The 19,313-nt window shown below is 40.1% G+C and overlaps 1 protein-coding gene across 2 annotated transcripts in view; it reads right to left on the bottom strand.

Moving 5' to 3' along the window:
- Positions 1-19,313, bottom strand: part of LOC124605194 (protein Skeletor, isoforms B/C) — a 67,370-nt gene that overhangs the window by 25,592 nt on the left and 22,465 nt on the right. For both annotated transcript variants that reach the window (XM_047136719.1, XM_047136720.1), the window contains exons 7-9: positions 16,344-16,480; positions 5,776-5,911; positions 5,401-5,590 (exon numbers count right to left, since the gene is read on the bottom strand). In XM_047136719.1, coding sequence (XP_046992675.1) covers positions 5,401-5,590; positions 5,776-5,911; positions 16,344-16,480 — 463 coding nt within the window. The remainder of the gene's footprint in view (positions 1-5,400; positions 5,591-5,775; positions 5,912-16,343; positions 16,481-19,313) is intronic.

Here is a 19,313-nt window from a genome sequence, read left to right as displayed (position 1 = left end):
TATACGGATGAAGGCTGTAGCCGTAAGCTAATGTGCAAGTGTCTTTTAATTGTGCCTGTCTGCAACTTAATGTCACATGTTTATGGTAAGCAGCAATCTATCTTTTCCCTACTTTGTCAATTACATTATAGTTACACTGTGCATGTATTTTACGATATGAAGATTAATGCTAGCACAACTGAAACCAGTCATTCCATCTTATAAACTCGTGATCTAGACAAATGAAGGTTACATCGAAATTTAAGATCAGTGTGCCACATTCTTGACTGTGTCAGATCTTATAAACTTTATTGATATTTGCAAGGAGCAGAAGTTAAAAAAAATGCAAAACAGTATTAATTGCCCACTCCTACTCATAATGGAAATATATTAGACATAACTCCAAATGTATGTCTCCGTAGCTTAGTGCTCAGCATAGACATGCTGCAAAGCAGAAGACCTGGATTCGATTCCTGGTACTGACAAGGACTTTTTCCTTGGTGGAATGACTGGTACAAAGTGCACTCAGCCTGGTGATGCCAAATGAGGAGCTACTTGAATAAGAAGTAGTAACTCCATGGTCTGGAAAGCCAGAAAAATGGCTGGGAAAGTGGTGTGCTAACCACATGACCCTCCATACCTCATCCACATGATTCTGCAAGGCTGGGGATGGTACAGCAGCCTGTCAACATCCATTGGGTCTTCAAGGCCTGAACGAGAAGCTCGTTATAATGGCAACAAATAACCCCGACTTCATTGACAATGTCCACACTGAAACTTGTACCAGTGACCATGAGTGCTCTGTAGCAGCTATTACAACAGCACACCATTCACATATGTACAAAGATGGTAAGTAAACTGGATAAAAAGACAGAGGTATCATATCTCAAGGAAGAACATGAAACATTTGGCTCTGGGCTCTAGAATGCTGAGATGCAGTGGCTCAATAATAGCAAGCATTGTATAGATTATGCACAAAGAAAACAGGTCATAAAGGGAGGATCCCTGCATGGTGTACAGTCTTTGCACAAAAAGTCCTAAAGAAATGGTGACTACTGCAAAACATGTGCAAAAACAAGCCATAGGGCTACAGACAGAGAGATGCTAAATGAATCACATTTGGCTGCCAAAAGGACAATGAGTGAAGCCTTCAATTACTACTGCAGCAGAAAATTGTCAAAAGACCTCCCATAAAACCTGAAGAATTCTGGTCATGTCTAAAGGCTGTCAGTGCCATCAAAGTTAGAGTCCAGCCACTCATGGCTGGAACAGGAATGGAAAATGAATGTAGCAAAGCAAAAGTAGTAATGCTGAACTCCATTTTCAAACATTTATTTACATAGGATGACCCAATGGAACTGCATTAGTTTAATTCTTGTAGCCCTGAAAAGTTGTGTTATAGTAATACTAGTGTGAGACGTGTTGAGAAACAGTCCAAATTACTAAAACTGAACAAGGCTCCAAGTCCTGAAGGATTTCCTATCAGATTCTATATAAAATTTGAGGGCAAGTTAGACCTTCTTCTAGCTACAATATACTGTAGATGCCTTGAACAAAAAAACTGTGCCCAATACTTGAATGAAAGGACAGATCACATCCATGTACGAGACAGCTAACAGATGTGATACGCAAAACAATCATCCATCTGTTGTAGAATCTTAGGATATTCTGAGTTCAACCATAACAAGGTATTTCAAACAGAATTACCTTAACTGCAGCCATCTAGTATCGATTCTGTAAACATCAGTCATGCAGAACTCAACTCGAGGTTTCTTATAATATATTGTGATCAAGGCAGATGGGTGAATACAGTAATCCTCAACTTCCAGAAACTATTGGATTCAGTAGCACATCATTGGTTATTAATGAAAAGTGTGATCATATTGGGTATCAAACAAAATTTGTGACAGGACTGAGTATTTCGTAGTAGCATGCAACAAGTTACCTTGGGTGGAGAATCATCAACAGATGTAAAAGTAACTTTAGGCGCGCTCCAGGGAAGTGTGTTATGATTCTTACTATTCATAATGTACTGTACATTAACAACCTATCACACATTATTAACAATTGTCTCAGACTATCAACGATAGCCTCAGACTATTAGCAGAATGATACAGTTGACTATACTTGAATACTACAGGAAAAAAATGCACACATATACAATCAGAACTTGATAAATTTAAAAGTGGTCCAAAGACTGACAACCTGCTTTAAATATTCAAAACTGAAAATTATGCACTTATCAAATCATGCAAATACCTAGGTGTAACAGTTAGTGGGGACATGAAGTGGAATGATCATTTGGGTCAATGGTAGATCAAGCAGATGACAGACTTTCATTTACTGTACGATGCTATGAAAATGCACTCTGCAAAAGAGATTGCTTACAAAAATCTCATGCAACCCATCCTAAAATCTTGCTCAAGTTTGTGAGATGCACATTAAATAGAACTAACAGGAGACACTGAACCATATACAAAGAAAGGCTGCGTGACTGGTCACAGGTTTCTTTGACTCATAGTAGAGCATCACTGAAATACTGAACAATTTAACTAGAAGATGCCTGAACAGAGACAGCAAGTATCTCATGAAGGCCTGCTTAGACACAAGTTAAGCAATATTGGTAAATTGTATACCTGAAGCTCATTTAAGTATACAAAAAACATTCATCCTATCTTGAGGGGAAGTCATTTTTGTGTGTAGCCTGTTGTTTTATTTTGAAATAAACACTTTATTTCATAATTTAGCAATTAGTAAATTTCACATCCTTGAGGTTTGTCAAGCTTCATTAAAGTAAAAGCTGTTATGTACAAGGGCTGTCCTGGAAGTACTAACACGAGGTATAGATGTTGATTGTTGTTGCAAACAAATGACTATGGTAGAAAGTACCAACCTTATAAAGATCTAGTTTGAATTTGACAATGTTACTCTGTTTGGAATTTGTGTGGTAACGATCAACAGTGAATGCTTTCAGCGAATTTATAACCATTAATTAAAGTGGTCATCATTATGTGGTAGAATACTTTTGTTTGACAGATTTTAGTCCAATTAATATTAAAGCTGAGCTAGATTCCACTCTGGTGGTGTCTGCTCCTCAATTAACAACAGTAAAATATTGGATGGCAGGGCTTACGTGAGGCCATGTGAGCTGCTAGGGCAAACATCGCAATGGTTGACCAAATGAGGTGACCAAGTCATAAATTGCGAAGAACACCCACAAAATGGTACTGGATGACCACCAGCTGAAAGTAGGTGAGCTAGCAGACACCACAGGCATTTCAAAATGCTGTACACTGCATACTGATTGAAAATCTGGACATGAGAAGCTGCATGCAATATGGGTGCTGTGTTTATTCCCAATGGAACAAAAACAGCATCGTGAGGAAGTTGGGCAATTTTTTGCTGCAATGAAGCTGAGTTTCTTGCTTCAATTCATAACCACGGATGGAACATGGGTTCATCACTTCACACCTGAGACATAGCAATAATCAAAACTGTGGACTAAAAGGGGAGTATCAGCTTCAAAGAAAACAAAGACTCACATCTGTAGGCAAGGTCATGGTGTCAGTTTTTTGCAGTACACATGATATAATTTTCATTATCTTCAAAAATGAAATGCGAACAATGGTGGGGATTATGTGAATGTATTGAATGGTTAGGTCAAACAACAAGGCCATATTTGGTTAAAAAGAAAGTTTTGTTTCATCACAACAATGCACCACTTCACACATCCTTTATCAACTTGGCCGAAATCAATGAGTTAAAAGTTCAGATCCTTTCTTCATACAACCTATTCACTACATTTACCATCCTTTGACTATTTTCTGTTTCTAGACTCGAAGAAACGGCATGGTGGTCAAAGATTTGCCAAAATGAAGATGTGAAGTCTGCAGTTGATGTCTATTTTTGTCAGAGGTTCCCACTATTAACGAGGTACTGAACTATTGAACATTACTGGGAAAAGTGTACTGAATTGAAAGGTGACTATACACTGATCAGCCAAAACATTATGACCACTGCTCACCGTAATCCTGGATGCCACCTGGTGGCGTTGCAGGCATGTGACATGGTAACAAAAGTATGTAAGCAGAGCAAACACATAAGGGGGATCACCCTAGCAAAGATATGGGCTAAAAATGGAGAAATCCATTGATATAAGTGACTTTGACAAGGGGAAATCATTATTATGCAGGGCCTGTGAACAAGTATCTTGAAAACGACAAATCTGGTCGAATGTTCATGTGCTACTGTTGTGAGCTTCTATAGAAGGAGGTAGAAGGACAGTGAAACTACCACTAGGTACTAAATGATTAGATGTCCACATCTCTTCAAAGAATGTGGACAGCTTGTCTGCTCTGTAAAGTTGAATAGACGGTGATCTGTGAGATCTCTGCTGAAAGAGCACAATGCTGCTACACACACAAGTGTTTCAAAGCACACCGTTCACTGTATATCATTGAAATTGGTGCTCTGCAGCAGAGGACCCCTACGTGTTCAAATGTTGACACTGTCAATTACGATTGCAGTGGGCATGGGACCATCGTAATTGGACTATTGCTCAACGGAAACATGTTGACTCTTCGGGTGAATCATGCTTTCGCTACACTAGGCCTATGGTAGTCTCCATAAACCCCATCACTCAGGTGAATGGTGGCTCAAAATGTGCAGCCCGCCATGGACACAGGCTGGTGGGAGCAGTATTGTGGTATGGGTGGCATTTTCCTGCACTTGCATGGGTCCTGTGGTAGTAATCAAAGCCATGCTGACAGCTACAAATGACATGCATGATGTTTTGCCTGATGGTGATGTCATTTTTTGGTAGTATTATTATCCATGTCTTCAGAACAGAACCAGGTTACAATGGCTTGAGGAGCATTATAGTGAACTCACATTGGTGTCTCGGCAACTATACTCACCAGGTGTAAATCCTATGGAACCCACCCGGGTCGTTATCACTGCTTATGCAAATCGGTGGCCCGTTATTTGCACGAATTACATGATCTGTGCATAGGCACCTAATGCCACATATCTCCACAAACCTACCAGCAGACTGTTGGATCCCTGTTACGCAGAATCAATAGTGTATTTCATTCCAAAGATGGACAAACAAGCTATTGAAGAGACGGTCATAAGGTTTGGGCTCATCAGTGTATCTAAAGATGTTTTTTCCCAGAATTTCTTTGTTTTCTTCATTAGGCCAGGTACTTCTGGAACAGCCCTTGTGTACAGTATGATATATTCTCCACATCTATGCGGGGAAAGCAACATATGCTGGAGTTCCTAATTAGAGTTTTGGAATCCATAATAGGTACAGGCACAAGTATCTCGTGTGAAGTCCACATGTAACATGGTTTTGTCACTGTGGCAGCATACAACACACTAAAACAATCCTGTTTCGGTGATTCTCATTGTGACACTTACCTAAAGTTTTCGTGAGTTCTTGTGAAAGCAAAACAATTACTCTCCTTCTCCTTGCGGTTGAGTTCCACTTTAATATCTCCTTTGGGATAGAGATCATGAAACATAGGTTCCTTGTTTTTATCCAATCTTCCAATGGCCCACACTAGGTATGATGTGCCTTCCAAAGGAAATTCCTTATCTCCTGCGTCAGCTGTTCATGACACACATTTTTTTTTAGAATAAAGGTAATCTAAATTCATAATCAGAGAAAAGAATGCATTTGAATCATAACATGAAGTAAGATTTTATCATGGCACTACAGAATAATAACAACAGACAGTTACTGTAACAACAGTTCCTTGTGGTAATACCACAAATGGTACACTGTGAACACACCTGATTTTAATGATCTCCTATATGTTATTATATTAATGCCATTTTCCCTCACTGCTGTATGGAGTTGATTATCATCAGTTCCACCAAGAAGTCCATCTTTACAAACACCTTTGTACTGGCCGAGTACTTTAGTGCACTGTAATTAAATTTAATATATATAAATGTAGAATATGTGCAACCAAGATTAAAAAACAAATGGATTTATTTACCACATCAGACATGATGAATAACAAAAACTATGCTGAATAAGTTTGCATGATGAAGGGAAAAATTCTTATCTTACTCTTATGGTAGTTATAATTTAATTGGATGGACAAAAAATCTACTCACCAAGCGGGGGCTGGAGAACACACACATAACAAAACATTTTACTTATGCAAGCTCTTTTTTATGTGTGTGTTCTGCCGCCGCTTGGTGAGTAGATTTTTTTATCCACTCAGTTACGTTATATTGTCAAAAATTGATAATTTTCGTTGTTATACAACAGTTAAAACATTAAGGAACTTACTTATGAATCAGATATGTAAAATTTACAACAATGCAACAACTATGCAATGAGTACTTAAAATAAGCTATATGGACAAAAAACTGAACACTGAAAACAGTGCCAAATTCCTTAGTGTAGTAGTAAATAAAAGTATGTCACGAAGTAATCCCATGAACAGCATACTGAGAAGACTGATTGGTCTTGTTTACGACATGAACATCTTAAATAATACCATTCATTTAACTGCAAAAACTGTATAAATACATAGTTTGATCCAGTCACTACAAATAGTATAATTTTCTATTCAAAGATTTTAGGCTACATAAAAAAGGTCATCTAAGGAATGACAAGAAAATAGACACATCATCCCTAATTTGCCTAGTCTATTTTCTTGGATCAGCAGCAAACTGCATGCAAATCATTTTGATCCTCCTCCACTGTTCTTTTTTTAGGGCCACCTAACCCTGACTTATTGGCTACTATTCCTTTCTCTTTTTGCTGTCGACTCCACACACTTATTAGCTACTATATTATGCCACACTCCCTAGCGACGCTAGTCTATGACTTTCCCTTCTGCAAAGAATGCAGAACAGCTTGTCTTGCATCAACTGAGTATTCTTTGTGTTTTGGCATGCTTCTAGTTGTCTCTACAAATAAACAAACACTGCCTCAATGGCTAAGTAACAGTAGTTAATAAATACCATGCCACCAAAGCAAATTAGAAAATACTTGCTTGTTTACTAGATATGTAACCACAGTGACACATAGCTCTTCATGGAGTGACATACAGTTATACGCATTGTTCTGCTGTGAGTGTTTGCAAACAGTACTGACAACATAACACCACAACTAACAGGTTCTGCTGGACTGACTTTGGGAGTGGGGCAAAAAGTGAGGCCTTTGGAAAGGACTGATACTTCTGTGGGGCTAAGGCTTTTGGAGGAAATGTTCGTGACCGTGTTTTGGGTCTGTTTGGATTCTGGATTCTGTGTGGTGGTTGGAGGAAGTTTTAGAGGATGGGATAAATGTAGTAGGTCTGTGAGACAGGGTTTGTCAGGTACGAGGAGATTTGGGGATGTTTTAGAGGTGGTGGATAGTGGTAGTCCAAGATGGGAGTAAAAAGTGAACAGAGTGGAGAATCTTTTGAGGTGGCATTATGCATGCTCCTCTAATACCTCTAGGGCTAGAGTTTCAATGTGTGACATGAGATTCAGGAAGTTGGGATTACATAGCAGGAGAATTTTACGAATGGGGAGGAGATATTGCAAGGAGGTTTGGGCCTGATGCATAGGATTTGGCAGGACTCTGTCGGTGAGGGTTGAGGACTCATGGAATCTGAACAGATGGATGTCACTGTGGAAGGAAGAGTTGCAGCCAGATATGGGTAATTTGATGGTAAGATCATTTGCGGGGATTCCATGAGCCAAGCAATAATGCAGGAACAGTATGTGGGATGGGTTCTGGCTAAGGATAAGGAAACTTTTCTGAACTGATGTAGGTGAAGCTTTTCTGTATTGATGCAGATGGAAGGAGCAAGGATCCATGGTGGAGGACAAAATTCATAAAAATATCTAAACAACATAGAAATACATCCAAAAAATTGGCAAAAATGCACCAAAACACATCAGAAAAATTATAAAAAGGATGAAACGGATGAGGTAGGAGGAAACCAGATGAAATCTGAGGGAGTAGGCTGGTAGTCATACACAAAAACCAACTGACACTGACGTGAAAACACAATGAGATCAAAGACAAAATAAATAAAAGATTGTAACGTGGGTTGCAGTTGTCTGGGTGGGTAAGTGTGAGAAAGAGGGATGGCAAATGTGACTAGATTAAGTGAAGTTGTTAGGTGTGAACTGTAGTAGGGAGGAAAAGGAGTGGGGGGGAGTTGGTAGCATGAGGTACAAGTTCTTGTGACCCAACACCTCCCAAAGTATCACTGTCTGGCCACAGAGGAGCATTCCCCTTGTTACTTCATACCACCCAGCACTGGAGCAACTGAATCACATTCTGCACCAAGGTTTCAACTACCTGTCGCCGTGCCGTGACATGAGGAATGTCCTACTCAGTATCCTTCCGACCCCTCCCACAGTGCTACTCGCCCACCTACTGAACCTAAACAATATCGTTGTCCTTCCCCACACAAGCCCTGCTCCCAACCGCTTACCTCATGGCTCACATCCCTGTAATAGACCTAGATGTGAGACCCATCCCACATATATCCCACCACCACCTACTCCAGTCTGGTCACGAGCATCACCTATCCCATCAAAGGCAGGGCAACCTGTAAAACAAGTCATGTGATCTACAAGCTAAGCTGGAACCACTGTGCTTCATTCTACATTGGTATGACAACCAACAAGCTGTCTGTTCACATGACTGACCACTGACAAACTGTAGCCAAGAAACAGCTTCACCACCCAGTTGCTGAGCACACTGCCCAACACAACATTCTTCACTTCAATGACTGCTTCACAGCATGTGCCATCTGGATCCTTCCCACCAACACCAGCTTTTCTGAAATGCACAGATGGGAACTCACCCTGCAATATACCCTACGTTCCTGTAACCCTCGTGGCCTCAACCTTTGATAGTCTTTTCCTTTGCCCACCTATCCCCTGCCCTGTTCCCATTCCAGCTCTACACAGTCCCCTTATTCCACCAATACACCCACAGTTTTTTTACTTCTCTCCTTTCCCGCTGCCCCCCCCCCCCCCCCCCCCCCCCCCCGTCCATCTAACCTCCCAACTGCAAGTAGCTACCCTATCCTCTCCCCACCACCTCCCTGTACACTCCCACAAGGAGCACTTAACTGTACCCCACACACCTACCCTGCTACTGCTCCCACTCCCCGCCTGCTCATTATCCCCACCACCCAGTTTGCTTGTCCCATCATGCACTGCCGCTTGCAGTCTGGCCTTGGCATCCAAAGCTGGTCATGTATGTGTGCTTTGTGTTTGCCTGTGTGTGTGTGTGTGTGTGTGTGTTTGTGTGTGTGTGTGTTGTCTAATTCTGATGAAGGCCTTTTTGGCCGAAAGCTTACTTGCTGACAGTCTTTTTGTTGTGCCTGTCTGTGACTATTCAGCATCTCCACTATATGGTGAGTAGCAACTATCCTTTTCATAATATTGTCATTATTTATAGGAATATATTTTAAATAAAATCTCACTTAACAACTGCAAAGAAGTACTCACTTGATACACTTAAAATAACTCCACTATACAGTGTGAGTCACGTAAGAAGTAACACCCCTTTTTCTTTGTGAATGGTTCCAGATATCGAAATAAGGTTTTCAGCAAATGATACTGTGCTAATGGTACATACTTTAGTGTGCGATAATAAGTCTGAACTCTTGTCTTGATCAAGTTATTGAAGCAAGTATGATTTTTTTGTAATGGAAAAATATACTTTTTTAATGTCATCCATAAGTGCTTGAAAATATGAATTCATTATTATAATACTTGTTAATTCTGAGGTTGAAACTCCTTAAAATGCAATCTGAGAAATTCAGAATGAGATTTTCACTCTGCAGCGGAGTGTGCGCTGATATGAAACTTCCTACCAGATTAAAACTGTGTGCCGGACCGAGACTCAAATTCGGGACCACTGAATTTCGCGGGCAAATGCTCTACCTACTGAGCTATCCAAGCACAACTCACACCCTGTCCTCACAGCTTTACTTGGCAAAAGTACAGCTGTGAGGACGGGATGCGAGTTGTGCTTGGGTAGCCCAGTTGATCTGAGAAATTCAGAATGAGATTTTCACTCTGCAGTGGAGTGTGTGCTGATATGAAACTTCCTAGCAGATTAAAACTGTGTGCCGGACCGAGACTCAAACTCGGGACCTTTGAATTTCGCGGGCAAGTGCTCTACCAACTGAGCTACCCAAGCACAACTCACGCCCTGTCCTCACAGCTTTACTTGGCAAAAGTAAAGCTGTGAGGACGGGGTGTGAGTTGTGCTTTTGTAGCCAAGTTGGTAGAGCACTTGCCCACGGATGGAAAAAGTCCCCGAGTTTGAGTCTCGGTCAGGCACACAGTTTTAATCTGCCAGGAAATTTCAATCTGAGAAATATTCTAAAATTGAAATGCAAGTCAGTTGGACTTGGCTATTGTGTTGTTGGTTGGTTGGTTGGTTTGGGGAAGGAGACCAGACAGCGTGGTCATCGGTCTCATCAGATTAGGGAAGGATTGGGAAGGAAGTCGGCCGTGCCCTTTCAGAGGAACCATCCCGGCATTTGCCTGGAGTGATTTAGGGAAATCACGGAAAACCTAAATCAGGATGGCCGGACGCGGGATTGAACCGTCGTCCTCCCGAATGCGAGTCCAGGCTATTGTGTTGTAAACATGCTCATGCCATGCTACATTGTTGTATGAAGCCTTTCAACTGTTAACTTGTCTGCAATCCAAAACTAGCAGGGACTGTGTCACCTATCAGTAAGTCGTTTCTGCCTGAACATCCTTTGCATGCAAACGTGTACACCAATGAGAAGTTATACATACTATTTTTATCCAGCAAATGTCAAAGAAATGATGTCAAAGCTCTAAAGTGGTATAGGGATGTCTACCCTGATCGTCACGATCCCGTGCCAGGGAACTGCCCAGATTACACACATCAATAAAGTTTTGCACCATCCCAGTTCCCAGAACTCCTGAAGATAGACACTGATTGTGGATATTGTACCACAGACACAGTTTCTTTGACTGTTCAGAGATGTCACTAAACCTGCCCAAAGATGTAAACAACCATGCATTAGCAGCGGCTATTACATGGAGGGGGTCCGACAACTGATCAGTTCCAGTCATTCCACCAGGAAGGAGGTACAGGGCTCGTGTTGTCTGTAGTTCAACCATGCCTAGATTGTCAATACCCCAGTTCGATCACGTTCGCATTGTTACTTTGTGCCAGGAAGGGCTCTCAACAAGGGAAGTGTCCAGGTGTCTCGGAGTGAACCAAAGTGATATTGTTCAGGCATGAAGGAGATACAGAGAGACAGGAACTGTCGATGACATGACCGCCACCTACGGATTATGGCTCAGAGGAACTCTGACAGCAACACCACCATGTTGAATAATGCTTTTCGTGCAGCCACAGGACGTTGTGTTACAACTCAAACTGTGCGCAATAGGCTGCATGATACGCAACTTCACCCCTGACGTCCATGGCAAGCTCCGTCTTTGCAACCATGACACCATGCAGTGCGGTACAGATGGGCCCAACAACATGCAGAATGGATCGCTCTGGATTGGGATCACGTTATTTTCACCGATGAGTGTCGCATATTTCTTCAAGCAGACAATCATCGGAGACGTGTCTGGAGGCAACCTGGTCAGGCTGACTGCCTTATGCCTTGTCCAGCAAGTGCAGCAAGGTAGAGGTTCTCTTATGTTTTGGGGTGGCATTATGTGGGGCCGACGTATGCCACTTGTGGTCATGGAAGGCGCTGTAACAGCTGTACAACACGTGAATGCCATCCTCTGACCAATAGTGCAATCATATCGGAAACATATTGGCAAGGTATTTGTCTTCACGGACGACAATTTGCACCCCCGTCATGCACACCTTGTGAATGACTTCCTTCAAGATAATGAAATCCCTCAACTTAAGTGGCTAGTATGTTCTCCAGACATGAACCCTATTGAACACGCCTGAGATAGATTGAAAAGGGCTGTTTATGGATGACGTGACCAACCAACCCTTCTAAGGTATCTACGCCGAATCACCGTTGAGGAGGGGGACAATCTGGACCAACAGTGCCTTGATGAACTTGTGGAATGTATGCCATGGTAAATACAGGCATACATCATGCAAGAGGACGTGCTACTGGGTATTAGAGGTACTGGTGTGTACAGTAATCTGGACCACCACCTCTGAAGGTCTCCTGTATGGTGGTACAACATGCAATGTGTGGTTTTCATGGGCAATAAAAAGGGTGGAAATGATGTTTATGTTGACCCCTATTCCAATTTTCTGTACAGGTTCCAGAACTCTTGGAACCGTGGTGATGCAAAACTTTTTTTGATTCGTGTATTAAATCACTAGTGTGAACAGGCAGCTTCAACATCAGAGGATGAGAGTGAAAACTGCAACTGACAGAGCACACGAAGAAGTTGTTGTGGCTATGGTACTTATTAGTCCACTTGATGGCATAAAATGTATTGCCAAAGAATGTGGGATCAATCAGACAATTGTCATTCACAGGTCCCCTGATCTGACTTCTCTTGATTTCTTTCTATGGGGAGCACTGAAAAATGCAGTCTACCATCAAGCGTCTCTCCCCCCCTACACCAGGAAGTATGCGCCATTGAATCGTCATAGCATGCAACAGTATATCATCCAATTTACTTTCATCTGTTCATCTATGTCCTGAACAGTGATTTCAAATATGCTTTGCAGTCGATGGTATACAATTGGAGCATATGCTTGAGTAAAGTGTAAAACTACATTTCCTTAAGAAAAGCATTTATTTTGAGGGTGACATGTCATCAGTTATTTTGAATAAAATATTTTCTTAGTTTATTTAAAGTGAATTCCACCTAATTAAAATTTTGAATAGTGTCTATAGACATATTTGTTCACTAGCATGTGTTTTACTTTTAAGAAGCATTCAGGCATCTCCAACAAAGGGAGGTAAGGTACTATTATTATTATTATTATTATTATTAGTCACGAAGCTCCCAGATTGGAAGACACTAAGTAGTGATTACTATTATTATTATTTTAAATCTAACAAAGCCAATAAACTAGTTTTATTTTCTGTGAATAAGGCTATCAGCAGTAAGCATGAATGACCGACATTTTCGTTTTGGCTTTTAAAAGCAAGCAGCAACTTGGACAGTTTAAATGGAAAACTGCCTGATGAAACTATAGCTGTTTCCACAAAAACCTGGATACATACACACATTATAGATTGTTTTTCTAAGCCCCATCTGATGCACCAGAAGCTAGCATATGCTGTAGATCCATACACAAAAATCATAGTTAACCCTTTATGTATGCCATATAGGTAATTAGATTTTTCTTATTAGTGTAGCATTGTATGGCATTAGAGGTCTGCTTGGTGATGTTTACACAGAAATGGCCAACTTTGGCCGCATTGCTTTCCAATTTTAGTATCACTAGTGTACTATCATTTGCTGAAAACGTCATTTGATATCTGGAACCGTTCACAAAAGGGGTTGTAATGTCTTATGTGACAACCCATGTATAAGTACGAGCTCAGTGAAATTATTTTGCCTACTTACGTAAGAGAAGGGCAAAGCAAATGCTGGGGAGGCTTAGTCTGTCTGTAAACTGAAATCCAAGCAGCACTCACGGTGGAGAATATCGCATTTCCAGAAAAATGCTACAGCTGCCATGCAGGATGACAAAGACTCAATTTTCCTCCAGCACTAGGGAACAGTGTCCAGAAATTTACATAGGTTCTGTATATATGCTTTTCCTGTATTTGGATAATTAGTAATTCATATCTGTATTACATGTAGTGTTAATGCACTTCATGGGGGAAAAAACAGGATTGTCTGTCACTGTGTCACCACTGGTTCATAAGGTGAGCTGCAAAAGTATCAGTATAACTATATGAAATACCCTGTAGTTGCTTATTGTGGCGTAGTGTGATAAAGCTGAAGGGGAATCGCCTGCTCACCCTTCATTTTGCAGACCTATGAAGGAGGGAACTGCGTGAAAAATCTGGTGTTGTATCTTCCCTTGTGCTTCTAACCTCGTGCCCCACCTTTCCACAATGTTTCACCCCTACAAAACAATTATCCCTTAATATGGTTCTACTGCGCTTAAATGTGGTAAACACATTTAATATTTGTTCTTCTTAGACAACTTTGTTTAACAATAAACATCAATTTTATACCATTAAAATACTATTTTTAATAATCTGTGATTTTTTCCATCCTATGCAACATGAAACTATTAGTCCTAGAGAATAATTGAATAAGACATTTTTGTACTAAATGTAATACAGTTTAATTTTGTACTGGGAAACATCTTTGATACATGCAGTGGCTTTCAAGATATTCAAGAAAAACCTAATAATGTGACCCTTACATATACCCCCTGTCTCCCCCAGACCCACACTCACATAGATTCTGTCCACATGGCTTTTTAGTATGTTGCTGATGACACTCCACTCTACCACTGTACAAAACTTTACAATTACACAAAATTCTTCCCCCAGTTAGTGCTGGGCTATAACAGCACATTTTCTCATCAAATGCATACCATGATTTATACTTAACTATGTTCAATATATCTCTCTTCCTCTCTGAAACACACACACATCACACTGCTACACATTCAGAAATTCTTCTATGGAGCTGAAAAAGCCGTCAAGTAGATATGATTTCAGTTTCTGTTTGAAGTTTATTGTTTATCATATATTAAATTCTTTATACTGCTGAACCCTATGTGTTCACACCTTGACCCAATGGCATCGGCAATTACAACTGCAGTGGGCATGAGACCATTGAGATTTGACCATTGATCAAGGGAAACATGTCAGCTCTTTGGGTGAATCACATTTTTGCTACAATATGTCAATAGCCGTCTCCACAAACACTATCACTGAGGTGAATGGTAGCTCAAAACGTGCAGCACGCCAGACGCAGGTTGGTGGACGCAGTATTATGCTATCGGAGACATTGTCCTGTGTTTGCACGGGACCTGTGGTAGTAATGACTGATGCACTGACAGCTGCGAATCACCTCCACACATCACACTTGTTGTTTACTTTGACAACGATGTCATCTTTCAGCAGTATAATTGTCTGTGTCTAAGAGCCAGAACCGTCCTACAGTGGTTCGAGGAGCATTACAATGAACTCAAGCTGATGTTTCAGTAACCAAATTTGCCAGATGTAAATCCTGTAGAGCCCATCTGGGTCGCTGTCAGGCACTATCATTGAGTAAGCAAATCAGCAGTTCATTATTTACATGAATTATATGACCTGTGCACAGACATCTAATCCCACACATCTCTACAAACCTACCAACAAATTGTCGGATTCCTGATACACACAATCAGTAAGGCACTTCTCTCCAAAGAAAGACAAACAAGCTCTTAAGCAGGTGGTCATAATGTTTTGGCTCATCAGTGTATTTGATGAAAAATCACTTATACAGAGCACCAAAAAGAGCACACCTTGCAGTAATAATTTCTTGTTCTGTAGATATTATTTCATTGTGTATGTGGTGTATATGCCCTGAGTTTCTTAATGGAACAATCTACCTACTTTTACTTCACTTGGATGAAAACCAGTTACCAGAAAGATTTCTAACACAATAATATTTGAAATTCTCTAGAACTGTCTATGGGATAATAATAAACAAGAACAATTACTCAGAAGCAAATTCCAATTAAATAGAAGAGTTGCTCATTTTAATTAATATTTTGTATTATTTTCTCCTCTGTTCATCTAAATAAATGAAAGTGCTATCAAAAGAACAAGAATGATCAAAAGACATGACCAACCTTTTAAATGACAGATTATACTAGTCATTGATGGTTTTTGCTAAATACACGAGTAACTATGACTCTTCTAGAAATAAGTTCACAGGTATACAGTTCAGATCTTCATGTCGAACAAGCATAGTATTTGAACATGAACTGTTTCTCAACATTCCTGATAATGGAATTTTGGTCATTTGCAGAAATAATGTACCAACTAGGAACTGAGATCCAGCCATATGTCCATGAATTAATTTCTGTAATGAGCAATTGCCACTGTATTGACTAAAAATGAACACAGCAGAAAGTAAATAGATATGACCACATGTTTATCATGAACTGAGAACACTAAGATTGGCAAATTCATCATTACTTCATTACTGATAAATACACAATGGTGTTATTTTTCTCTTGATCTACAATTTCTGATTTCATTAACTACAGATAATTGGCACCTGAGACTAATTTGGCACCTGAGACTAATGTCATGTATTTTTTCTTCTTCATACAAAGATAATTTTTGGCAGCATGAATAAAATGTTTTACCCTTATCAATGAATGGTACTAAAATATTAGCACACTTATACAGAGTCAAAGATTGCTAGTAAACTAAAGAACTTACAGGAGACTGTGCAGTAATGTTGTAATCATCAGCATGACCGAGGTAAGTTTCAACATATGTCACTGCAACATCAGAATTTATCATCTGACTTCTGTCGGTAGAGCCACTAAGTCCAAAAGCCATATATTCATCTTCAGCTGTGAGAAACAAAAACAACACATTTCCTTAGATATGTATTAATTATTGTAGGTGAATACAGCCGTGCAGTATCAGTAAGTGCATTGTCAGTGAAAAAGGCCACAAGCTTATGCACTACCATGCTACCCCTACTGATGGTACCATGGCAATGTACACTAAAGTAATGGACTCTTTCTTTCATATAATAAGAAAGTCAGGGCTAAAGGCAGACAGGCATCCTGTTTCATATCTACAGACTAAGGGCAGTAGGTTGTTTTGAACCAGTCCATGTTACTGATAACAGATTACTCACTGGATTAAGCACATGTGATTTAATTTTGAATACCTCACATCTTCAGCAGTAGCCTTCATTTTGTAACACCACATATCCCTCTGATGGCTTGTTTGCTGAACTGAAATCTCCTTTGTGACACAGCTTAATTACTCAACAATGCAGAAGTGTTTGTATTAAATAGATCTGGACTTTGCCAGTTCAGTACATGGACAGCTAATGGTGCTTTGTGCTGAGTTACATATATGCTGTGTTTGAAACATTAGTTGAAAACAGCGGCCAAGTAGTATAAAAGGAGCAGTGGCTCTCTTCAAAGTGGATGTTTTTCTTCTAGTATACACATATAAAATAATTCCCATGATTATCAGTGTGAACACATTAACACTAGACATAATTTGTTGCCAGCATGCTTCACAGAAGTGACCAGCAGTGGATGCTTCCACCTGTTGATGTATAGCTTGACTCTTTTCACATATCTGAGGGCTAGCCTTCATTACAGAATGTATGGAACATTATGTGGGAGTCAGTATCTGTTTAATCGAGCGTGCAATTCTGATGGTACTGGTAGCAGTTAGTAGCATCTAAGTTTTATACACAGTATGTTACTTGTGTGTTACAATCCAAAGCTTAATTAGTTTGTTGTCAAAGGGCAAAACATCACTCTCTATTGATGTATATGTGAAATTCTATAATGTTCCCAATTTATGGAAGTGTTTAATGAATGCGCACTAGTTATAACTTTCATGATTTGCTCTTCTAAGGCAACACTTATGAAAAGAGGAAATGAAACCCAGTAACTTCATAACAAATACTAACAAAGAGATAGAGGGGCTGGCCAGTACTTACCTCAGCTCAGTACAGCTGATAGATACACATAAAACAGAACCGAAAATTTACGTTCCTAGCTTTCGGAACAAATGTTCCTTCATCGGGGAGGAGAGAGGGGAAAGAAAGGGAAGAAGGGAAAGGAGATTCAGTTACTCACAACCCAGGTTATGAAGCAACAGGGAAAGGAAAATAGGGAGGGTAGCAAGGATGGAGGCATGGTTGTCAGAGGGAAGCCAAAGATATTCTACTGTAAGCACTGTGCCAGCTTCAAACCAAAGAGGATGCATACAGAAGTAAAGAGGTATATAGTATATAGTATAGCCCCTCTATCTCTTTGTTAGTATTTGCCAGCCCCTCTATCTCTTTGTTAGTATTTGGAAAGCTAGGAACGTAAATTTTCGGTTCTGTTTTATGTGTATCTATCGGCTGTACTGAGCTGAGGTAAGTACTGGCCAGCCCCTCTATCTCTTTGTTAGTATTTGGAAAGCTAGGAACGTAAATTTTCGGTTCTGTTTTATGTGTATCTATTGGCTGTACTGAGCTGAGGTAAGTACTGGCTAGCCCCTCTATCTCTTTGTTAGTATTTGCTTTATACTATATACCTCTTTACTTCTGTATGCATCCTCTTTGGTTTGAAGCTGGCACAGTACTTACAGTAGAATATCTTTGGCTTCCCTCTGACAACCATGCCTCCATCCTTGCTACCCTCCCTATTTTCCTTTCCCTGTTGCTTCATAACCTGGGTTGTGAGCAACTGAATCTCCTTTCCCTTCTTCCATTTCTTTCCCCTCTCTCCTCCCCGATGAAGGAACATTTGTTCCGAAAGCTAGGAACGTAAATTTTCGGTTCTGTTTTATGTGTATCTATCGGCTGTACTGAGCTGAGGTAAGTACTGGCCAGCCCCTCTATCTCTTTGTTAGTATTTGTTTCACATCTTTATATGAGATTTTCCATTAATCATTAAGTTCATAACAAAACAGTTGTCCTGAGCCTAGTGCCACAAGCCTGATGACATTAATAGATGGCTGTGGAAATGAGTGTAAAAGTTATTGAGTTCAAAGTGTCACTTCATTCTGTCAATCTCATATGCAGACAGAGACAACTTGCATAACGTTAGGAGCATCTGGCAGAATCCAATATAATGGTGTCACTGGTTAGTTAAGAGAATGACAATGGATTTGTGGCTGCTTAGGCATAAATGGGCAACTAGCTGGTCTGGTGAGATTGATTGGCTGGTGATGCTGTGTTTTCCTAGCTGGCAGCAGTCTCACCCAATGCAGAGATCGACAGTTTCATGTCTTCCAGCGATATGTCCTGCTGAGTTACAAGAATAGTTTTATGGATATCTTCCTTTCATTGCCTATCCAAGAAAAAGGCATTATGTTGGAAAACTGTCTCTGCTTTCTACAAGTCTACCAATACTACTCAACACAACTCCAAGTATTTCACTAGGCATCGTCTCATTGACCTTTCATATTTAGTAATCACAACTATTGAACATATAATATGCATATCAAACCACCAAAGCTGAAATAGACATGGCTCAAACTCCCTAACACAGGAGTTCTAAATGTCTGCTCATAAAGGACATAACTTTCTTCTTCTTTAGCAACTTGGCAATTGATTTGTTCTTGTGTACAGATGTCTTAATATTAACAGTATAAATCGTACAGCTTACCTATCAACACATATGTACGCAATTTGTTTTCCAAATAGACATTACATACTGAGAA

This window comes from Schistocerca americana, chromosome 3 (assembly GCF_021461395.2).
Source record: "Schistocerca americana isolate TAMUIC-IGC-003095 chromosome 3, iqSchAmer2.1, whole genome shotgun sequence".
Lineage (NCBI taxonomy): Eukaryota > Metazoa > Arthropoda > Insecta > Orthoptera > Acrididae > Schistocerca > Schistocerca americana.
This window is presented reverse-complemented; position numbering and strand designations above follow the sequence as displayed.